The sequence below is a fragment of the Pantherophis guttatus genome, chromosome 3, assembly GCF_059756535.1.
Source record: "Pantherophis guttatus breed Tessera chromosome 3, ASM5975653v1, whole genome shotgun sequence".
Classification (NCBI taxonomy): Eukaryota; Metazoa; Chordata; class Lepidosauria; order Squamata; family Colubridae; genus Pantherophis; species Pantherophis guttatus.
This window is the reverse complement of record NC_142065.1, coordinates 212,158,012-212,182,572: the sequence shown is the minus strand read 5'-3', so window position 1 is coordinate 212,182,572 and position 24,561 is coordinate 212,158,012. Positions and strand designations below refer to the sequence as shown.

At 44.6% G+C, this 24,561-nt stretch overlaps 1 protein-coding gene across 8 annotated transcripts in view; it reads right to left on the bottom strand.

Annotated features, from left to right (window-relative positions):
- ADGRB1 (adhesion G protein-coupled receptor B1) overlaps positions 1 to 24,561 on the bottom strand; it is a 387,137-nt gene that overhangs the window by 118,535 nt on the left and 244,041 nt on the right. For all 8 annotated transcript variants that reach the window (XM_087890962.1, XM_087890963.1, XM_087890966.1 and 5 more), the window contains 3 exons: positions 23,249 to 23,324; positions 15,047 to 15,149; positions 13,172 to 13,215 (listed from right to left, as the gene is read on the bottom strand). In XM_087890962.1, coding sequence (XP_087747088.1) covers positions 13,172 to 13,215; positions 15,047 to 15,149; positions 23,249 to 23,324 — 223 coding nt within the window. The remainder of the gene's footprint in view (positions 1 to 13,171; positions 13,216 to 15,046; positions 15,150 to 23,248; positions 23,325 to 24,561) is intronic.

Sequence of the window (24,561 nt, the reverse complement as noted above, 5' to 3'; positions counted from 1 at the left end):
CTCACTGTCAGAATCAGTTACAATCTGCACAGGCCGCTGACGGGCCCCAACATGACTGCAATTGAGCCCACATCTTCTGTTGTTAAGTGAAACATTTGCAAAGTGAGCTTTAAGGGATCATTGTAGCTGTTAAGTGAGTCACACGGTTGTTAAGTGAATCTGGCTTCCCCATTGACTTTGCCAGTCAGAAGATCGCAAAAGGGGATGACCTCAGGACACTGCGACCGTCAGAAATACGAATCAGCGTCTGAATTTGAATCACCTGACCAGGGGGATACTGCAATCAACAGCCTGTGAAAAATAGTCAGTTACTTTTTTTTAGTGCTGCTGTAATTTCAAATGGTCACTAAACGAAATGTTGTAAATTGAGGACTATCTATATAAGGGAAGTTGATAAAGATGGGGCTGGGGCCCATTAAAAGCATTCGGAAATCTTTCATGGCATCAATCCTGTATCTGGGTCATGCTTTTTTCTGGAAGGATTTTAACTCTTCCATTGTTGGAGTTGTCCCACCTTCTTTACACGTTGGCTTATGGACAATTCCTTCCCCCCCACCCACTTCGTCCTGCATATCAAGAGCTCTGCAAGGTGAGTTGACTTAAAAAGCGACTCAAAATACTTCCAGACCAACGGGTGGACTTCAATCTGGAATTCTCAGGTCCGAGTCCGAGACTTCAACCACTAGACTGCACTGTCTGAATTTAGTGGACAGGCTATGAGGCAGGGATGTCCTGAGGTCAGACAAGTCAAGAGGGAAGGTGCAATGGTCAGCCTAGAGGAAAAGGAAATTTGGAAGAGGAGAGGGGAGGAGGAGAGGAAGGAGAGGTGTGGAGATGAAGTGTAGAGAGAGGTGGATGAGAGGAAGGAAGGAAGGAAGGAAGGAAGGAAGGAAGGAAGGAAGGAAGGAAGGAAGGAGGGAGGGAGGGAGGGAGGGAGGGAGGGAAGGAAGGAAGGAAGGAAGGAAGGATATTGGGTGAGGGAACAAGGCAGAGAGGGGTAAGGGGTAAGAAGGAAGGAAGGAAGGAAGGAAGGAAGGAAGGAAGGAAGGAAGGAAGGAAGGAAGGAAGGAAGGTTGCTAGTTGCTAGTTGCTCTTCTCTGCCTTTTTTCCAAAGTCTCAGCATCTATTATGTAACGTGGTGACCAAAACTGGATGCAGTGTTCCAGGTGTGGTCCTTACTCTTCCCAATAACTCCCATGCATTCTGACAAACAATCTTGATTTATAAACCTTCCTCAGCCACTTCTAGCTGATAGGACTCTTGCTGGTTTCCCCTTCTCGTTCATTGCCTTCTCAACTCCTGCTGCTTCTGAGCATAAACCAACCATCAATCAAACCTACAAAGGCACCAGGGCTTCAGGGCCTTTTAAGAGTGTCCAATTGAGGGGGTCAGTATTATCTCTGCAGGGATGATGTTCCACAGGGAGGGAGCCCCCATGGAGAAGGCCATTCTTCTTGGGCCCACCAAAGATGGGCCTCCTTAAGAGAGGGGACCTATAACATATCCTGCCTCCCCACTCTGGTGGGTCAGGTAGATCTTAACTGGGAATAGGTAGTCCTTCAAATAATTTGGGCCCAGACCATGTAGGGCTTTAGAGGTGACAATCAGGACTTTGAATTTTACCCGGAAGCAAATTGGCAGCCAATGCAGTTCTCACAAGACATATGACCCATGCACAAATCTAGGCTTGTTGAGAACAATGCGGGTCACTTCAGATACTTTTCAAGGGTAGCTCCTCATAGAGCATGTTGCATTGTTTTGTGTATCACAACAGGGCATCCATGGGACTTCTGTGTTGTGTGATTCCACAACACTATGAGAAGATGTCTATGGAGATTCTCAGTCATCCAGGTCATGGTTGCCCGAAAGATGCTTTTTTCAAGAGGCAGCTGGACTTTATGTTTTTTCTTTGAAGATGTTTCACTTCTCACCCAAGAAGCTTCTTCAGCTCTGAGCTTCTTGGATGAGAAGCAAAATGTCTTCAAAGAAAATCCAGAGAATCCCGTTGCCTCTTGAAAAAGCAGCTTTGGGTCTATGAGAAGTTGTTGGGAAGGCACAATCGCAATTTGCGGTGAGGATGTTCATTCATTTCATTGACCCAAATATCTTGGTGGGTTCTACCCACTCTTATATCTAACCTCTGAGATTAAAATTAAAGGTGGTTTGAAAAGGAACTGGGGTCAGTGAAGATTATTAGGGGAAAAAATAACATGGGTTTGATTCGACTTTTTTTAATTCCAACTTTTATCTCTCTCCCTCATTCTCCCCCTCTCTCTCATCATTTTTTATTCTGTATCTCATTCTTTCTCTCTTTCATTCTCTCTCTTTCTCTCCCTCCCTCCCTCATTCTTTCACTTTCTCTCATTCCTTTTCATTCTCATTCTCTCTTATTCTCTTTCTCTCATTCTCCCTTTCATTCTCTCTCTCTCTCATTTCTCTCTCTCATTTTCTCTCACACTCACTTTTTAATTCTCTCTCCCTCATTCTTTGTTCCACTCTATCTCTCATTCTTTCTCTCATTCTCCCCTTCACTCTCACTCTCTCTCATTCTCTCTCATTCTCATTCTCTCATTCTTTCTCTCTTTCTCTAATTCTCATTCGCTCTCTCTCTCATTCTCTCTCTCATTCTCTCTCACACACTTTCATTCTCTCTCTTTCCCTCTCATTCTTTGTTCCTCTCTGTCTCTCATTCTTTCTCTCATTCTCCCTCTTTCTCTCTCATTCTCATTCTCTCTCATTTTTTCTCTCTTTCTCTAATTCTCATTCTCTTTCTCTCTCTCATTTCTCTCTCCCACACTTTTTCATTCTCTCTCTCATTCTTTCTCTCTTTCTCTAATTCTCATTCTCTCTCTCTCTCTCTCATTTCTCTCTCCCACACTTTTTCATTCTCTCTCTCATTCTCTCTCATTCTTTGTTCCTCTGTCTCTTCTTTGTCTTTCTCTCATTCTCCCTCCCTCCCTCCCTCCCTCTTGTTAAAATTTAAAATTTCCCCTTTGCTGGCTGGCCTCCTTTTCAAATCTTTCTTAGCTTGTCTCGACCCAACTAGCCTGAGAGATGACACCCATCTCCCAAAGCAGCCCAAATCTCTGCCTTCTCCCCCAATAAGCAATTAAGAAACATTAATAAGCCCATTTGTATGCATTTGTGTCAAAGACCCCTGCCTCCCGACAATTTCTCTTCCGACCCGTTCTAGACAAACGCACCGCGCTCTCAGCCGAGATGCAATAGAATCAGACCCGGGCTTAGCAAAAACGGTCCACAAACAAAGAGAAATAATAATAAACGCGGAGACCAAAAGCATTCAGCGGGCCATTGATAGCTCTGCCTTCCGGTAATTGGCAGAGGAGGGATAAAAAGCACGGGAAAATCCATCTTGGTGGGAAATAAGATCTAGCCATTTATGGTCTCCCTTCTCTGCTTCATCAATCAGGATCAAAAGGAGATAATCCCCATCCTTATCTCCACGTTTATGGACTGCAAAAAAAGCGACATCGAGTGTCAAAGTTGCCTTCCTTCCACTCCGTTGCAAAGCTGGGTTGGGTGGCAGAGCAGGGCAGGGGCTCAAGAAATACGGGCCGGGTTCAAGTTAGGAGGAGGAAATTTCTAATTAAAAGGAGATGGAGAGCAAAATAGCATTTGTTCCACTTTCTTGGGAAAACATCCAGGAAACATTTTCCTCCATAGTTCCCTAAAGCAGGAGGGTCCAAACTTGGCAACTTTAAGATGTGTGGACTTCAACTCCCATAATTCCCCACCTGGCTCCCTCCCTCCCTCCCTCATTCTTCCTCACCCAGTATCCTTCCTTCCTTCCTTCCTTCCTTCCTTCCTTCCTTCCTTCCTTCCTTCCTTCCTTCCTTCCACATACCTCCTTCCTGCCTTCCTTCTTTCCCTTCCCTTTCCCCACTTGTTCCTCCTCACCCAGTATCCTTCTTTCCTTCCTTCCTTCCTCACACATACCTCCTTCCTGCCTTCCTTCTTTCCCTTCCCTTCCCTTCCTTTCCCTTTATTTTATTATTTATTAGTTCAATTTATATGCCGCCCTTCTCCGGAGACTCAGGGCGGCTTACAATGCGTTAAGCAACAGCCTTCATACATTTGTACATACCTGCTTATTAGGGCTTTCGGGGCCCCCTAAGCGGTGTTCTTTTTTTATACAAAGTCAGCTTATTGCCCCCACAATCCGGGTCCTCATTTTACCTACCTCGAAAAGATGGAAGGCTGAGTCAACCTTGAGCCTGGTGAGAATTGAACTCGCAGTAATTGCAGGCAGCTGGTGCTAGTTAACAGCACTTTAGTCTGCTGAGCCACCAAGGCTCTTATTCCTTGTTCCTCCTCACCCAGTATCCATCCTTCCTTCCTTCCTTCCTTCCTTCCTTCCTTCCTTCCTTCCTTCCTTCCTTCCTTCCTTCCTCCCTCCCTCCCTCCCTCCCTCCCTCCCTCCTTCCTTCCTTCCTTCCTTCCTTCCTTCCTTCCTTCCTTCCTTTTCCCTTCCTTCCTTCCTGGCTTGTATTTTATCACGTTGGAGAAGCCTCTGCTGAGTTTAGTTCCTGGAAAGAACTGGGTAAAGGCAGATGGGTTTTGACTTGCGATGAGAGTGCTAAAGAATTGCAACCCTCAAAAATCTGTTTCATTCTGATTCTGGCAAGGCCGTGGGAAGATCAGCAATGAAGTGTAAATATTTTTTTTTTAAAAAATTGCCAGATTGGCCATACAAGCTTCAAACCTCCATCAACACTGGCAGGGCACACTACTGTATATAAACACAAAGTGAGCTCAACACGCACTAGCACTGATGATACTACCTTGACTGGTCATGAAATGTCTGTAAGGAAACAACCAAGCTCAGAGAGCACCAAGAATCGCACAGTCGTCGTCCTCCTCCTCCTCCTCCTCCTCCTCCTCCTCCTCCTCCTCCCTGCAAATCCCACTCCTTTCTAATACTGATGATGGTTGTTTTTTTTTTTTAAATTTGATTTATATGCCGCCCTTCTCCGGAGACTCAGGGCGGCTTACAATGCGTTAAGCAATAGCCTTCATCCTTTTGTATATTTATACAAAGTCAGCTTATTGCCCCCACAAACTGGGTCCTCAATTTACCTACCTTAGAAAGGATGGAAGGCTGAGTCAACCTTGAGCCTGATGAGATCCGAACCTGCAGTAATTGCAGGCAGCTGTGTTAATAACAGGGTGCTTAGACCACTGTACCATCAAGGCTCTTTTTACTTAGTTAAATGTTACCTAGTTGGGTAATGAAACATCTGTAAGAAAATAACCAAGCTCAAAGAGGAGCACCCCACAATCAAGAGCATATAACAGACCTCAGTGCACGAGGATATCACATCAACATTAGAGATAGATTCTGTGTAAAAATATCCAGCAAATTATTCTGCTCTCTTCCACTCCCATCACCTGATGCCTTTTATGGAGGAAGAACCCTGCCTGGCAAACCCCAAAACCCAGCTTGTTGAGCTCAAAGTCACCTGTGTCCTGATCTCAAAACAACGTCCTTCTTGTAATCCTCACTGGCTTTAGTTCCTACAATGAGTGGATCAAGTCAACTCTAGGAGGCTGTTCCCGTTTGCCCAGAGATCCACTCCCCAAAAGCATCCCTTCAGACCAGCGGTGAAATCCAGCAGGTTCTGGAGAACCGGTAGCGGAAATTTTGAGTAGTTTGGAGAACCATTAAATGCCACCTCTGGCTGGCCCCAGAGTGGGGAGAGAATGGGGATTTTGCAGTATCCTTCCCCTGCCATGCCCACCAAGCCACGCCCACAGAACCACTAGTAAAAAAATTTGGATTTCACCACTGCTTCCGACCCTAAAGAATGATTTTTTAATATATAAATTTTATTATATTACATTACATTACATTACATTTACTATAAATAAGCTAATTTATTTATAGTAAATAAATTAGTTATTTACGGGACCGCCTACTACCACAAACAGCCTCCCACCGGCCGGTACGCTCTCATAGAGAGGGTCTCCTCCGGGTGCCGTCAGCCAAGCAGTGTCGACTGGCGGCCCCCAGGGGGAGGGCCTTCTCTGTGGGGGCTCCTACTATCTGGAACAAGCTCCCCCCAGAGATACGGAGGATCCCGGATCTGCGCACGTTTCGTCGTGCTCTTAAGACCCTCCTATTCCAGCAAGCCGGCCTGGCCTAATTTTCTCCCCTTTCTTTTTAATTTTTTAAACTGAAATTTTAATTTGTTCTAAATTATGGGGTTTTTAAATTGTCTTGGGCTAAATTATTTAATTTGGTTTTAAATTGTTTCTAACTTTTGTATTTATGTATTTTATTCTGTGCCTGTTCACCGCCCTGAGTCCTTCGGGAGTAGGGCGGTATATAAATTTAATAAAACATAAAACAAAACATAAAAACATTACAATACAAATAAAATCGGTTAGACAGTGGTATTTTCTATACAGATTAAATTCATTCTTTTGTTATAGTGCCTCCTTATTTACCTATTCGTTCTGGTATTTACACTATCTCTTATCTTTCCCTTATTCGATTATCCATCCATCTATACCAAAGTTCCTACCGCCTCCCATTCAAACCCCAAAGAACGCTTTATCTCTCCTTTCAACCACAAATCTCAGCTTGTAATTGTTCCCTACAGCCTCCCATTCAAACCCTAACGAAAGCTTTATCTGAAATCTCAGCTTGTGGGTTTTCCCTACACCTCCCCCTTCAGATCCTAAAGAATATTTCATCAGTCCTGTCAATCCAAAATCATGGCTTGTAGCTTCTGCTAGAACCAGAGATCGTATTCAGCCGGTTCGGACCAGTTCGCCTGAATCGGTAATGGAAATCGCGGATGCCCCTCCGCCCCCACCTGCCCCGGCTCTATGCCGTCCTATTTAGGGATGTTTTTGAGGCAGGGCGCATGCGCGGAAGGCCCGATGCCTGTGCGGAAGGCAGGCGCATGGGCACGCACGCAGGGCGAACCGGTAGCAACATAATGTGCAATCCACAAACCCTAAAGAATGCTTCATCTGCCCTGTCAACCACAAATCTCTGCTTGTAGTTTCTTCCTACACCTGCCCAATCCCAGGGCTGGAGGACAGAGGAACTGAGGAACGTTATACCAACTTTACCAACTTTCTGAACTGACTCCTGTTCAGGGTGTGTGATGGTCTCCTCTGCCCCTGGCTGTCTTGGAAGTATCTCATTGGGGATTCAGGATCGGTGGCCTTCTCTGTTTTTTTTAATTCCGGGAATTCCGCTCTCGGTTTTCCATTCCCCCCCCCTCCCTTCCTTGCTCTCCCTCTTCACAACTCTCCCCCCCTCCCTGTAGAGTCGATTAAACTTTCAGGGCTGAGCACCGAAGAGATTTGTGCGACTGGTAAGCATGGAAACCTGTAGAGAGGCCCCTTTGGCCGCGACACAACTGGAGCCAAACACAATTGGGAAATGGGAGCTTTCTGAATGGACTCAACAACACACACACACACACAAAAACACACACACACACAGGCAGACTCTTTTTGGAAGGAGGAGTGTGGGTGGGTGGGTGAAAGGTAGTGGGGGAGGTGGGGGTCAAGGAAGAGTTGTAGGAGCTGAAAGCCATGTCCTCTTCTCCCTCCGCCTCCCTTTCTCCTCCTCGCCTTCTGCCTCCCTTTCTCCTCTTCCTACTCCCTCCCTCCTCCCTCCCTCCACCCCTTCTGTTTCCCTTTCTCCTCCTCCTCCTCCTCCTCTTCCTATCTTTTTCCTCCCTTTCCCCCTCCTCCTTTCCTCCTTTCCTTCCTTCACATCCTCCTTTCCTCCTCCTCCTCCTCTTCCCCCTCCCCTTCTGCCTCCCTTTCTCCTCCTCCTCCTCCTATCTTCCTCCTCCCTTTTCCCCTCCTCCTTTCCTCCTTTCCTTCTTCCACCTCCTCCTTTCCTCCTCCTCCTCCCCTTCCCCCTCCCCTTCTGCCTCCCTTTCTCCTCCTCCTCCTCCTCCTATCTTCCTCCTCCCTTTTCCCCTCCTCCTTTCCTCCTTTCCTTCCTCCACCTCCTCCTTTCCTCCTCCTCCTCCCCTTCCCCCTCCCCTTCTGCCTCCCTTTCTCCTCCTCCTCCTCCTATCTTCCTCCTCCCTTTCCTCCTCCTCCTTTCCTCCTTTCCTTCCTCCACCTCCTCCCTTTTCTCCTCCTTTCCTCCCCTTCCTCCTCCCCTTCTGCCTCCCTTTCTCCTCCTCCTCTCTTCCTCTTCCTCAATCTCCTCCTCCTTCCCCCCTCCTCCTCCCAGGCACAGACAAAGTGGCTCCATGAAGCCATAGGCCATGTTGGCACATGGAATTGCCCAAGCCAGCCAGCTCTTCTCTGGCATTGTGAGAAATTCAGAACATGAAAAAGGGAAAACTGGGAAGGGGAGGTTTAGAAAGGAGAAATGGGGATAGACAGGTTTCACTGTCAACCAGAGACCACCCTTTTCTCTTTCTCATCCATTCAGAGTTTTTTGTTTTTTTTTTTGGATTTCGTTGCAATTTTGAACAGTGGCTAAGCTCATAAGTCAAGGGCCTCTTGTAAAGTATCTTGGGCTTAGAGAGAGGCAGAGATTGGTTGAAGTTTACCCAATATTTTCTTTGGTCAACGATTAACCATATGATGAATGATTGAGGGAACTGGTTATGTCCAGTCTAATGAAGTGAAGGACTTGAGGTGAGATGATAGCAGTCTTCCAAAATTTGAGGGGCTGCCACAAAGAAGAGAAGAGCTTTGGAGAAGAGCTTCTTTGTGGCAACCCCTGAGATACTGGAACACTGTTATCATGTCACCCCTAGTCCTTCTTGTCATTAAACTAGACATACCCAATTCCAGCAACTGTTCTTTATATGTTTAGCATCCCAGACAATCCTACGGACCCTGCTCAAGCATCACTTACATGCCATGTCCTGGATAGAGGGGAGTGAACTGCCAATGATCTTTTCCGCTGTCTTCACCACTCTCTCGTCCCTTTCTGGATCGGGACTCCCTACACATAGTCACTCATGCCCTCGTCACCTCCCGCATTACTATTGTAATGCTCTCTACATGGGGCTCCCCTTGAGGAGCACTCGGAGGCTCCAACTGGAGCAGAGTGTGGCCGCGCGGGTGGTTATGGAGCAATATGGCGCTCCTGTGTAACACCTCTCCTGCGCAAGCTGCACTGGCTCCCGGTGGTCTTCCGTGTGCGCTTCAAGGTTTTGGTCACCACCTTTAAAGCGCTCCATGGCTTAGGACCTGGTTATTTACGGGACCGCCTACTACCACAAACAGCCTCCCACCGGCCGGTACACTCTCATAGAGAGGGGCTCCTCCGGGTGCCATCAGCCAAGCAGTGTCGACTGGCGGCCCCCAGGGGGAGGGCCTTCTCTGTGGGGGCACCTACAATCTGGAACGAGCTCCCCCCGGAGATACGGAGGATCCCAGATCTGCGCACCTTCCGCCGTGCTCTTAAGACCCTCTTATTCCAGCAAGCCGGCCTGGCCTAATTTTTCTCCCCTTTCTTTTAAATTTTAAATTGAAATTTTAATTTGTTTTAAATTTATTGGGATTTTAATTGTCGTGGGCTAAATTATTTAATTTGGTTTTAAATTGTTTTTAACTTTTGTATTTCTGTATTTTATCCTGTGCCTGTTCACCGCCCTGAGTCCTTCGGGAGTAGGGCGGTATACAAATTTAATAAAACTAAACTAAACTAAACTCTCCACTGCCTTCCCATCTGAAGGAGTAATGCTTCCAAACCAGACTGTAATGCAATATGACAGGATGCTCTCGATCATCCCTCTATAGCAGTGATGGCTAACCTTTTCCAGACCGAGTGCCCAAAGAGCGTGCACGTCAGGGGTGAAATGCTCCCGGTTCAGACTGGGTCGCGCGATCCAGTAGCAATTGTAGCAGGTGGTTTGGAGAACTGGTAACGATGGCGGTGCGAGACTCTGCCCACCCGCCTGGGTGTCATTACTTCCTCATTTTAACCAGGAAGTAATGTGTTTCTTACCCTCTGCGCACGCGCAGAAGGTTTTATGCATGCACAGAGGGTCTGTGCGCGGATGTGATGTGCGTGCATGAGTGAGTGAGGCGAGCGTGTGTGCGCAGCACGTGCACTTCCGAACCAATAAGGAAGGTAAGTAGATTTCACCCCTGGTGCACGTGCATGCCCGAACCCCCAAAATGCATGCATGTGCCCCGCCCCCACCACATGCGCAGCAGCGACCCAAAGACCAGCGGAGCTGAAGTGGGGCAACAGCTCGCGTGCCATCAGAGAGGGCTCTGCGTGCCACCTCTGGCACGCGTGTCATAGGTTCGCCATCACAGCTCTATAGGAAGTGGTAAGGACAGGACAAGGAACATTAGAGCCTTGGTGGCGCAGCAGACTAAAGCGCTGTTAATTAGCACCAGCTGCCTGCAATTACTGCAAGTTCAAATCTCACCAGGCTCAAGGTTGACTCAGCCTTCCATCCTTTCTAAGGTAGGTAAAATGAGGACCTGGATTGTGGGGGCAATAAACTTACTTTGTATATAAAAAAAAAAGAACACCGCTTTGGGGGGGGGCGAAAGCCCTACTAAGCAGGTATATACAAAAGTATGCAGGCTATTGCTTAAAAGCATTGTAAGCCGCCCTGAGTCTCCGGAGAAGGGCGGCATATAAATCGAACCAATAAATAAATAAATAAATAAACGTGTACTTTTCTCATGTGACGCCGAAAAGGCAGGCACGGCTGTGCCCGCTTCACCAGGGTCTCACTGTTGAGCGACCAAGTCAGCCTACTCGTCAGCTGCACACCCAGAAACTTGATGCTGCTAAGATAACCACCACCACAGGTGAATCATAAACCCACACAGGAGTGTGTGGCTGTGCCTTGCCTTTTCTGAAATCGACAACGATCTCTTTCGTGTTTCCAAGAAGCCTGTTTTTTTTATTGCACCAGTTCACCCAGCCCTCGGTGGTTCCTTTTTGGCACGTCCAACTCAAGTGTAAACATTGGGACGTGTGATTGAGGAGAAATTAACCATTAGCACAGACCGGGTTTGTTCAATCAAAAGGGGGAAAAAAATAGAAAAGCCATACGTAACTATGCAGCTTAAGTATCTATCTAAATGCAGATGAGTTTATGATGGAAATGTGTTTTTTTACAGACCCCCTCGCATCCTGGACATAAATTGTTTCAGCTCCTACCCTCAAAACGACGCTACTGCACACCAGAACAACTAGACACAAGGACAGTTTTTTCACGAATGCCATTACTCTGCTAAACAAATAATTCCCTCAACACTGTCAAACTATTCACTAAGTCTGCACTACTATTAATCTTCTCATCGTTTCCATCACCCATCTCCTCCCACTTATGACTGTATGACTCAGTGGTTGTTGCCCCTGGTTCAGACCAGTTCGCAAGAACCGGTAGTAAAACCGACGGGAGGCTCCGCCCACTGACCCGGATGTCATCGTAGGCGATCTGTGCATATGCAGAAGCTTCCGCACATGCGCATGTGCGGACATGATGAGAACTGGTAGTAAAGGTAAGTAGAACCCACCCCTGGTATCACTGTAACGTATTGCTGTATCCTTACGATTTTTATTGACTGTTTCCTAATATTATTTATTTTATTAGATTTTAGATTTTTATACCGCCCTTCTCCTACTGGATTTGATTGCTTATTTGTTCTCTATGACTATCATTAAGTGTTGTACCTTATGATTCTTGACAAATGTATCTTTTCTTTCTATGTACACTGAGAGCGTATGCACCAAAGACAAATTCCTTGGGTGTCCAATCACATTTGGCCAATAAAGAATTCTATCTATCTATCTATCTATCTATCTATCTATCTATCTATCTATCTATCTATCTATCTATCCATCTATCCATCTATCCATCTATCCATCTATCTAATTGTTTCCTAGTATGATTTGATTGCTTATTTGTTCCCTATGACTATCATTAAGTGTTGTACCTTATGATTCTTGATGGATGTATCTTTTCTTTTATGTACACTGAGAGCATATGCACCAAAGACAAATTCCTTCTCTGTCCAATCACACTTGGCCAATAATGAATTCTAATAATTCTAATTCTTTCTACCTACAGTATATATTAATACACACGTTCCACACATACAAAGGAAAAGGAAGAATTCAGACAGGTGGCATTCCACTCACAAAATCAGTGAACAGCGTCTGTAATTTTAGGCGGAACCTTTGCTGAAAGCTTCATCAACCTTTTTAAAAATGATGCAAATTCGGAAGCTGAACTCAATAGGTAGTCTGTCTCTCGCTCTCCAAAAGAAAATAGCCACAAAAGCTGTTGAACATTTTTTTTCCCCCCTGATCTACGTTCATAAGGAAGAGCCTCTCCATGTTATGGGCCTAATGTATTTCCTAGACTCTTCTAAACAAAATAAAATAAGTAAATACCAGATTTATTTCCCAACATCTGTATTCACCTCTTGCTATTTCTTTCCCATGCTATCACACTGCGTTAATATAGGACGGAAGCTTGGCGGATGTGTCTATGTTTATTTTATTTTTTTTTTCAACTTCATTTTGCGCTCCAAAATCTGGAGGAATAGCAATAGCACTTAGACTTATATACCGCTTCACAATGCTTTTACAGCCCTCTCTAAGCGGTTTACAGAGTCAGCATATACTGCCCCCAACAATCTGGGTCCTCATTTTACCCACCTCGGAAAGGTGGAAGGCTGAGTCAACCTTGAGGAATGCTTGAATAGGATTTGTGGGTTAGAGGTTTTTTTTTTTGCAAATACATCCCCAAATAGCTACGGACAAAAATAAAGGGGGAAAGACCATCAGGCAATTTATTTAGTGTGCGGCAGTGGTCCCCAAACTTTTCGGCTCTGTCATGGAGGTGTGGAGGGAAGGGATGGTCTTGCATGCATGTACACCTTTAAGAAATGCAGCATTGCATGCTCGTCAGAGGCTTGCATGGACTGGTTTCCAACGGACCACAGCCTTGCATCAGGCCGCGGACCGGGAGTTGGGGACGCCTGGCATACGGCGATGTTACATTAGCCAGGGACCATCACTCCAAATCAACACGGATGGAACTGAATGGCCAAGACCACATCTGACCAGCTTCCATTTCCTCCAAATGCAGTTCTTGCCAGCCACCCCAGCAAATACATTTGTGCTTTTTTTCAATCAGAAACAAACAAACAAACAAACAAACAAACCCACTTGACTTACACATCAGCTTCATCCCAGACAATGCAGGTTTGATTTGTGGTCCCCTGATTGGAGAGAAAAAAGGAGATAAAAGAATAAATCGGAGTGCAATCCACAGAGTGATGCTCGTATCAATCAGGCAGTCCCTTAATCCGTGTTTGTGGATGTGTGTCCTCCAATTTGCCTAAAAAGCCTACATTTTGACATCTCCTCCTGACAAAATTCAAATTTATTTATTTATTTATTTATTTATTTATTTATTTATTTATTTATTTATTTATTTATTTATTTATTTTATTATATTTTTATACCGCCCTTCTCCCGAAGAACTCAGGGCGGTGAACAGCCATAATAAAACAATATACAAGACAAATTTAAAAACCATATTAAAATAATTCAATTTTGGCCAAATTTAAAATTCCCATTCTAAAACCCTTATAAAACCATATTAAAACCCATATTTAAAACCCAATTAAAATTATTGTCCCATCAGACCGGCTTGCTGGAATAACAGGGTCTTCAGCGCACAACGGAAGGCACGGAGGTCGGGGATCCTTCGTATGTCCGGGGGCAGTTCATTCCATAGGGCCGGGGCCCCCACAGAGAAGGCTCTTCCCCTGGGAGTCACCAGTCGACATTGTTTGACCAATGGCACCCTGAGGAGGCCCTCTCTGTGGGAGCGTATCGGTCGGTGGGAGGCAGTCAGTGGCAGCAGGTGGTCCTGTAAATATCCAGGCCCTAAGCCATAGAGCATGTTAAAGGTGGTAACCAACACCTTGAAATGCACCCGGAAAACCACCGGGAGCCAGTGCAGCTCACGCAAGAGAGGTGTTACATGGGAGCTACGAGTCGCCCCCATTGTCACTCGCGCAGCTGCATTCTGGACCAGTTGGAGCCTCTGGGTGCTTCTCAAGGGGAGCCCCATGTAGAGAGCACTGCAATAGTCCAGACAGAAAGTGACGAGGGTGTGGGTGACTGTGCGCAAGGCATCCCGATCCAGAAAGGGACGCAACTGGGAGATCAGGCGAACCTGATAAAAGGCCCCCCTGGCTACGGCCGTCATATGATCATCCAACGACAGCCGTGAGTCCAGGAGGACGCCCAAGTTGCGAGTCCTCTCTGAGGGGGGTAAGAGGTAAATGATGGGATGGGATGTGTCAGCTTCTACACCAGGGGAAACACAGTTAGGAATCAAGGGTAGCGGTACACAAGCTCAGATGCTCTGCTCGAATGAAAAAATAGACGTTATTCATGGATTCCAGGACACCATAAAGACTGTGGCTCCCTCCTGATTTTTTTTTAAAAAAGGTATCTATCCAGGATAGGCAAATGGAAAATGTGCAGTAGGTGTTTACTTGAGATCAGCACTATTCTAGAGAGACCTGGGAAGCCATAGAAGATAATATTTGTAGCTCATGGTTGGGCTGTTTTGTGTTCTCTGAGCTCGGTTGTTTCTTTGCAGATGTTTCATGACCCAACTAGGTAACACACTCAGTGCTAGAAGGGAGTGGGGCTTGCAAGAGGAGGAGGAGGAAGAAGAAGAAGAAGAGGAAGAAGAAGAGGAGGAGGAGGAGGAGGAGAAGAAGGACTGAGGTCCTTGGTGCTCTCTGAGCTCGGTAGTTTCCTTGCAGATGTTTCATGACCCAACTAGGTAACATCATCAGTGATGAAAGGGAGTGGATTTTGCAGGAAGGAAGAGGAGGAGGATGAGGAAGAAGAGGAAGAACATTGAAGTCACAGAATAACAAGATGTCGTAACTTCATGATCAGGGCCCTCTTTCTTTGTCCTCAGCAAAATATTCAACCGAGAGAGAAAAATTCATTTCAGTTCTAAGTTCTATTCCCACCCAAAATCCTTCCCTTCTAAGTGGTCCCAAGGCAGGAACGATGACTTACATTATACAAATGGGAGAATTCGATTTCCATCATGGCGACCAGGGATTGAGGTTCTGGCTTGACAGTCACGGAGATGATGCGCGAATTGAGTACTGTGGTATTCCTAGAGAGAAGGAAGGAAACAGATAAATGATGGAAGATGGAAGAGTATTCAGAGAGGTCAACAGAAGAACAGTCCGTTGAGTGATTCCTTCAAAGAATTTTTACCTCCTTTTTCCGCATAATGGACAGATGTCAACTGAAAAGAAGACTAGGGGATGACAGTGTTCCGATACGTAAGGGGTGTCACAAAGAAAAGGGGATCAACCAATTCTCCAAATCATCTGAGGACAGAACAAGAAGCAATGGATGGAAACCATTGATCCAGAAAAGTACAGGTCTTTTGCTTGAGCAGGAGGTTGGACTAGAAGACCTCCAATGACCCTTCCAACTTTGTGATTCTTACTCTGAAACTAATCAAGGGGAAAATCAGCCTAGAACTAAGGAGGAATGTCCTAACAGTGAGAGCAATTAATCGACTTGCCTCCAGAAGTTGTGGGGGCTCCATCATTGGAGGCTTTAAGAGCAGATGATCAAATAGGATCATTTCAGACAAATGGTTGTCCAATCTCGTCTTAAAAACTTCCAGAGTTGGAGGACCTACAACTTCCCGAAAGCAAAGCCGTTCCACTGATTAATTGTTCTCACTGTCAGGAAATTTCTCCTTAGTTCTAGGTTGCTTCTCTCCTTGATTAGTTTCCATCCGTTGCTTCTTGTTCAGTTCAGTGCTTCCAAGAACAGGATCCTTTCTTCTTTGTGGCAGCCCCTGAGATTTTGAAACACTGCTATCATGTCACCCCTAGTCCTTCTTTTCTCTAGACCAGCCATGCCCAGTTCCTGCAACTGTTCTTCATATGTTTTAGCCTCCAGTCTCCTAATCATCTTTGTTGCTCTTCTCTGCACTCTTTCTAGAGTCTCCACATCTTTTTTTTAAATCATGGCAACTAAAACTGGATGTTTTGGAGTGTCTTACAGTCCTGAAATGTATTATGCTTACAGAAAATCAGATCAAAATATCATAGTGTGCTGTTTACACTTTCCAAAATTGTGTGCTTCAACCTGCTGATTTTTAAACTATCTCTACTCATGCTGAGCAACAGTAGATATGCACTGCTGAGCAACGTGCATATTATTATTATTTTAATACCATCACTCTCATTTAATATCATCACTATCATTAATTTAAGATCATCCCTCTGAGCCTCTCTTGGAGACCATTAAGAAGAAAGATTCATGCTTATGAAATGCCTTATAAATTGGATTTCTCAGATTCCCCCACAGCTAGCTTTTTAAAAACCCTCAAAGATCGCAATTAGTAACCTGAAATCACATTTGTGTGCGCCTGGTTTTTAGAGATTTAATATTTTTTTTTAAAAAAAAGAGGAAATAAAAGGAAATAAAGAATGATGCAAAGGTATAATATCAGTAAGCGGACAAAGAAATTGTACAGATAGCATTCAGTCTGTCAGTGATGAAAAATTAATTATAAAAAACAAAATACACCGTTTTTAACAATAAGGAAAAGGGATCATTAACAAGGATTTAATGATCCTTTTGAATGCCCGAGCTGAGTGGTAAAGTCTCCACTATATTGTTAAAGAGAGGAGGAGGAGGAGGAGGAGGAGGAAGGAAGGAAGGAAGGAAGGAAGGAAGGAAGGAAGGAAGGAAGGAAGGAAAAGAAAGAAAGAAAGAAAGAAAGAAAGAAAGAAAGAAGAAAGAAAGAAAGAAAGAAAGAAAGAAAGAAAGAAAGATGAGGGGAGGGAGGGGAGGGGAAAAGAGGAGGGGAGGGGGAGGGGAGGGGAGAAGAGGAGAGGAGAGGAGAGGAGAGGGAAGGGAAGGAAGGAAGGAAAGGAAAGGAAAGGAAAGGAAAGGAAAGGAAAGGAAAGGAAAGGAAAGGAAAGGAGGAAGGAAGGAAGAAAGGAAAGGAAAGGAAAGGAAAGGAAAGGAAAGGAAAGGAAAGGAAAGGAAAGGAAAGGAAAGGAAAGGAAAGGAAAGGAAGATTCAGGGAGATTTTAATTGGGGTGTCACTGCGTTATTTTATTTGCCAGCTGAACTCATCATTTCTGGACTGTCAGACTCTCCGTAGCTTTGCCAACTTCTTATCAGTAAGCTACGTGTTTCCGTATCCACCCACATTCCTTCACTTGCTCTCACACTCTTCCTTTGTTCTCTTTCCAGCAAGGTCCGGCTGACATAGCCGGCAAGAATTATTTTCAAAAATGTAGCAATTAACTTTTCTTAGTTAGTGAGGTGTTTTATTTTCTTTATAACAAATAAATGAGTTTTATTAGAAACCTTCCTTCGCGTTTCTTTTCAGAATATTGCAACTTGGAATAAGCCTCGATTCATCTCCTCCTTTAAACCAGGGTAATTAGTCCCAGAGCCAAACATGGGATTAATAAATGCCCTGACATGGGGACTATTAACCTTGCTAACATCCTCATCTTATTGATTTTAATCCTGCAAATTGACTTGATGGGATCTTTGTCATTCAAAGCAACTTAGAGATACGTTAAAGAAAGAAAGACACTAAAATTCTAGGCAAATTCCATATTAAATGTTCCACGGAAACAGCTTTGTCAAAGTCTGCAGATGCATGGGCTCAAAAATGAACGTTTCTTCACGTTGGGTGTTCATCTTGACCAAAAACAAGAGAGACCAGCCAGTGCAGTGGCACTCAGTTAGATCTGGGCTCTTGTGGAGTTTATAGTCCAATGTTCTCCATCTCAGCTTGTCTCCAGCATCATGTGTAGCTCATCCTGCTACACACGCCAAGATGTCATTTCGTCCTTCCACCCTTGATGTCTTTTTGCTTCGCTCACTTTCTTTTCCAGACCATCAGCTGCCCACATCACGTACCCAAAGTATGTGAACTTTTGCTGGATGATTGCCATCTCCAAGGACCAGACAAGTCTTGATTGGCTCCGAACTGAATAACTTCTCCTTCTTCTTGCAGCCCATGATACAAGTGGTCCTCAACAGACAACCACAACTGAGCCCAAAATTTATGTTGCTAAGTGAGACATTGGTTAAGTGAGCTTTGCTCGATTTTATGACCTTTCCTGCCACAGTTGTTAAGGTGAAGTTGTAAAATGAGTAACAAGGTCATTAAATGAGTCTGGCTTTCCCCCATTGACTTGGTTTGTCGGAAGGTCGCAAAAGGGATCACTTGACCCCGGGACACTGCAACATGAGTCATAAACATGAGTCAGTTGCCAAGCGTCCGAATTCGGATCATCTGACCATGGAGATGCTGCAATGGTCGTAAGTGTGAAAAATGGCCGTAAGTCACTTTTTTCAGTGCCGTTGCAACTTTGAACGGTCACTAAATGAATGGGTTGTAAGTCAAGGACTACCCGTACTCTTAATAACCATTTACCAGCCTACAATTTAACTTTAGTTACTTTTTAACTCTCTCTTCTTCTATTCCAATGTCTAGCTTTCATTTCTAGCTGTTCTATTCCAATGTCTAGCTTGCTACTGAAAATACAATTAGTTGACTGACTACAGAATAACAGAGTTGGAAGGGACCTTGGAGGACTTCTAGTCCAAACCCCTGCTCAAGCAGGAAAAAGACAAATTGTTGTCCAATCTCTTCTTAAAAACCTTCAGTGATGGAGCAGCCACAACTTTTGGAGTCAAGTTGTTCCACTGGTTAATTGTTCTCACTTCCAGGAAATTCCTCCTTAGTTCTAGGTTGCTTCTCTCCTTGATTAGTTTCCATCCGTTGCTTCTTGTCCTGCCTTCAGGTGCTTTGGAGAAAAGGCTGACCCCCTCTTCTCTGGGGCAGCCCCTAAGACATTGTAACACTGCTATCATGTCACCCCTAGTCCTTCTTTTCATTAGACTAGACATACCCATAATGGCAGAAAGCGAAGAGGAACCAAAGAGCCTCTTGATGCGGGTGAAGAAGAAGAGTGCAAAAGTTGGCTTGAAACTCAACATTATGAAAACTAACATGATGGTATCCGGCCCCCTCAATTCCTGGCAAATAAATGGGGAAGAAATGGAGGTAGTGACAGATTTTATTTTCCTGGGCTCCAAGATCACCGCAGATGGGGACTGCAGCCAAGAAATTAAAAGACGCTTGCTCCTGGGGAGGAAAGCTATGGCAAATCTAGACAGCCTACTAAAAAGCAGAGACATCACCCTGCCAACAAAAGTGCGTATAATCAAGGCGATGGTTTTCCCAGTTGCAATGGATGGCTGTGAAAGTTGGACCGTAAGGAAGGCTGAGCGCCAAAGAATGGAGGCCTTTGAATTCTGGTGCTGGAGAAGACGCCTGCGAGTCCCTTAAGACTGCAAGGTGACCAAACCGGTCAGTCCTAGAGGAGATCAACCCTGACTGCTCTTTAGAAGGCCAGATCCTGAAGAGGAAACTCAAATCCTTTGGCCACCTAATGAGAAGGAAGGACTCCCTGGAGAGGAGCCTAATGCTGGGAAAGACTGAGGGCAAAAGAAGTAGTGGACGGCAGAGAATGAGGTGGCTGGCTGGAGACACTGAAGCAGTTGGCGTGAGCTTAAATGGACTCCAGAGGATGGTAGAGGACAGGAAGGCCTGGAGGAACGTTGTCCATGGGGTTGCGATGGGTCGGACATGACTTCGCAACTAACAACAACAACAAAGACATACCCAATTCCTACAACCATTCTTCCTGTTTTAGCCTCCAGTTCCCTAATTATCTTTGTTGCTCTTCCCTGCATTCTTTCTAGAGTCTCAACATCTTTTTTTACATCATGGTGACCAAAACCAGATGCAGTATTCCATGTGTGGCCTTACCAAGGCCTTCTAAAGTGCTATCAACAACTTCATGTGGTCTTGATTCTATCCCTCTCATTAATGCAGCCTAGGACTTCTTGATAATTGTCCAACTTCATCACTGTCTCCTTCCCTAAGATTCATTATTTCTTTGCTGGTCTCTCACGCCAACCATCTTTATTTCTTCTTGCAGCTGAGAAAAGAAAACGAACTTCTAGTATCCCTTTGGGGAAGTCAACCATATAGTAAATTCACTATGCATGCAGGCTGGAAAATCAGGAACTGTACAGTAAAATCCCCATGTCTATAAACAACTCCACCTATTGATCGGAGACCTGGAATTTACAATTGCTTGGTAGTGGTCCTTTTTTTTAAATCAATCTCTGCTTTCCAGCTGAGAGGAGGACACGAGGTAGTTAACGGATTTGTAGTGAGAATCAAACAAAAGATTTCAGCTATGATTCCCGTTTCATTCTCATGATACCTGTAGACAATAACCCCCTGCTGAAGTCTGCAAAAAAAATAGAGGCAGCTGTAGTTTTATTGGACTGGGATCTGCAGATCCCTTTGGGATCGCTGGATCGGCTTTTAGAGATGCACTGTGGATTCCCTGCTCTGACTGAAAAAAGCAAGAGTTTCCAACCCTCTGCTGTGGAATGAGGTTTTAGATCTCTCCGAAGGCCCTTTTGGATCTATAGGCTCAGTACATCTGAGTCAGCAAGTCATTGCTGAAACAGCTACTGCAGTGCAGTGAAGTACGATGTGCCAATGAAGAAAAAGCAAAGGATGTGTTAATTTTCCACAGAGACGTCCTCTCAGGCTTGATGTCCTTATGATGTGGTTAAAATGCATCCAGATAGAAGAAAAGCATTGATGGGGAGAAATTTTTGACAACTTTTCTCAACCTTAGTGGCTTTAACATTGGTGGACATCAACTCCCAGAATTCCCCAGCCAGCGATGGCTGGCTGGGAAATTCTGGGAATTGAAGTCCACTCATTTTAGAGTCATCAAGGTTGAGAAACACTTTTCTGTGAGGGAGTAGCTAACCAAACTCTTATTCAAAGCTGCCAATGGTTCTCCTAGGTTGGTAGTTTAGAAGATAATATGAGCTTTTCTTGATTAGGCCCAAAACCCAATATATTAAATACTCTGTTGTGGTCAACAAAAGGCATTTGAAAAGCTCCTCAACAAGGAGAAGAAAGTGAAACACAGAACACACTATTGTAGTTGATTAGTTAGGGAATGCTGACTCATGCATGAGGTAATCTACGTTACGATTGGTTGCTGTAAGTATAAAGGGGGTGTTTCCTTTTTTCCCGCCTTTTTCTTCTGTGTGCTCTGTATACTGTTTAATTTACCTCACGATGTTCCTGTGTTCCTGACTATCTTTGTGTATTTTTCTTTCTTTCTGGATAATGACAAAGATTGCTGTAAATTTAAATGTTAACTACATTTATATTTATATAAAAGGCTACAAGTTTGTGTCAGTGTCTCCAACTTCATCTGGATAGCTGCTGCTGCGCAATTCCCTGACAGAAAGTAAAGGCAACAATGCCAGGAATACAATAAAGACCTTCAATAAATTTTCCCGCCTTTTTCGTCTGTGTGTTCTGTATACAGTTTTAGAGTTACCTCATGTTCCTGTGTTCCTGATTATCTTACGTTCTTCCTTTTCTGGATGATGGCAAAGACTGTTGTAAATTTAAATGTTAACTATATTTATATATAAGGCTATAAGTTTGTGTCGGTGTCTCCGACTGCATCTGGACAGCTGCTGTGCAAATTCCTCGACAAATTGATCCCTGCAAACATATGATTCTTGATTTAGCTAGCCCAGAAGGCCAGGTTTATTCTCCTATTAGCTACAATCCATATGCCAAAACTAAATTCAGGAGGTCAAAAGTGGAAGATCAAAGTCATGGTCAGCTCTCATTGAGGAGATTCCAAACACAGCAACAGACCATCTGTCATGCCCTCAGAAATTGAATCTGAGCTGGAGCTGGAGCCAATGGAGATCGAGGGGGTGGCTTCGTTGGCTTCGGAGAAATGTGGGGAGGAGCAGGCTAAGTTAGGCCAGGGCTTTTCAGGATTGGGATGGCTTGTAGGCAGGGAGGAACGGGGGCAGAATGACCAAGAGAGGGCAAGCAGTGAACATAAGGATCGACAGAGCTCAGGCAATGAGCAAGGACCACCCCCTCCTGATCCCCGAGCATGGAGATTGGTGTTGTGACTCTGACTCCCGAGCCTGTCTTATCAGAGGGAGAAGACTCCGAAAGTGAAGGAGAGGAGTTGGCAAGGCCTCCCTCTCCAGGACCCTCCTCTCTGGCAATGCCTCAGGTGTCTTCCGAAGGCCAAGAGATAGGCCAGGAGCAAGGCACTTCCGAGCAGCCGCAGTTAGACAGCGACGGAGATAAGTCTTGGCTGGATCCCCGACAACGTTGGCAAAACAAGCACGTGCAGCAGAGAAGGAGGCATGCCAGAGATTAAGCTGAGTCACTGGACCACACCCCACAGGGGATAAAAGGGGGTGTGGTGGCCATTCAGGCTTTGTGACGGACAAAACTGAAAGCTAGCAAGTCATTCTGCATTTCTGGAACTTTGTTATATGCTCTGCTTGGATTGATTTTTGGACTGGACTTGACTATTCTTTGGCTTTTATGGGCTTACTTTGATGTTTCAGTCGGAGGAGATAAACCTCCCTTTGTAAGTAAAAACTTTTGGCAAGCAGCCACTGGGTTGCTGCCAATTTTATTATCAAAGGAAATTCTTGTCTGCTGGTTTATTTTAACTCTTGGTCGACTGCTGGTGTGCGTGTGTGAGACGGGGACAGAACAATTGGAGAGAAGGCAGGAACAGCGCAGGCTGACCCAATGACTCAGGAGAGAAGTGCCCCGCCCCTCTTCACAAGGCACACCTGGGGATTGAGCTTTAAGGAGAGCATAGGGAGCATAGAGAGTAGGGAGGGGCATTTGTTGGGAACAAACACTGAATTCATGGAGTTTTGTATGCCATTGCCGACGTTTGGAGTTTCCTGGACTTCTTGCTTTATTTCTTGCTTCCTGGATTAATTGCCTTGTCCCTTTGCTTCCTGGACTCATTGACTTATTCCCTTGCCCCGCTGGATTTCTTACTTTGCAGCTGTTGTGCTCACAGCGTTTTTGCTGGACTACTTGCAGCCAGAAGCTGCTGGAGATGTGTGTGTGTGTGATCACTTTGCTCTGGGACTTGCCATCAATGCGGGAGTGCTTGGGGGAAAGTTAGAATGATAAAGGGGCAATTTGAACTATCAGCTGATTGTGTTGCCCTTGTGCCTTGCCCCAGGTCATCACACCATCTTTTTTCACCACCTCTCTCCATCTTCATGGATGTATATGAAATATATATATATTTATATCCACTTTACCTCTGAAGGCCCAGGATCCCAGCCAGGTTGCGATAAATCACCGTGCCCACCACAAAGACGGCGGAGTCATCGGTCTCTGTGAAGAAGCAACAAAGCAAGCAAAGTGAGGACAGAAGTGGAGCAAAAGAATCACAACAGCAAGAACCGAGAAAAAAAGGAAGAGCTGGATTTATTTAAACAGAATACTGATAGTCCTCAACTTGCAACAGCCAAAAGCCCTACTAAGCAGGTATATACAAAAGTATGAAGGCTATTGCTTTACACATTGTAAGCCGCCCTGAGTCTCCGGAGAAGGGCGGCATATATAGCGAAGCAATAAATAAATCGTTTGTGTTTAGTGAGCAATTCAAAATAACAACAGCACTGAAAAATGTGACATTTTTCACACTTAACAACTATTGGTTGCAGCATCCACGTGATCAAAATTCAGATGCTTGGCAACAGAAGTAATAGGGAAAATTTTAGAATGCGCTGAAATGGATAGGTTAACCAAAGAATTACAAGAAAGAGAAGAATCAGACTATTATAAAATATGGAATAATTGGTATAATTGGTTAAAAATCAGAAATATACAAAAAATATAGGGGAAATATTACCGATTTAAATATATATATATAATAAAAATGTTATTAGATTAAGGAGAGGTGAAGGAATATATCATAAGTAGAATTGTAGAACGTCTGAAAAAATGCTTAAGAAGAAATTACACTCTTTTTGTGTATATGTTGTATAAATGGTTGTTGTGTATATGTTACGTATGTCTTTTTTAATATTTATATTCAATAAAAACTACTTTTACAAAATTCAGATGCTTGGCAAATGGTTCATACTTATGACCGTGGCTTTGTCCCAAGGTCATATGATTCCCTTTTGGCGACCGTCTGACAAGCAAAGTCAATGTGGAAGCCAGATTCAGTGTCCCATGATCATGTGATTAAAATTCAGACACTTGGCAACTGACTCGTATTTATGACAGTCACAGCATCCTGGGGTCTCACTTAACAAATGTCTCACTTAAAGAATAGAAATGTTGGGCTCAGTTGTGGTTGTAAGTCGAAGACTACCTGTAACAGAACTGGAAGAGACCTCGAAAGTCTTCTAGTCCAACTACTACTGAAGTAGAAGGCCCTTTCAGACAAATGACTGTCCAATCTCTTCTTGAAACCTCTAGTGTTGGAGCACCCACAACTTCTGAAGGCAAGATGTCCCACTTATTAATTAACAGAATAAGAGCGTTGGAAGGGATCTTGAAGGTCTTCTAGCTCAACCCTCTGCTAAAGCAGGAGAACCTATGCCATTTCAGACAGTTCTCC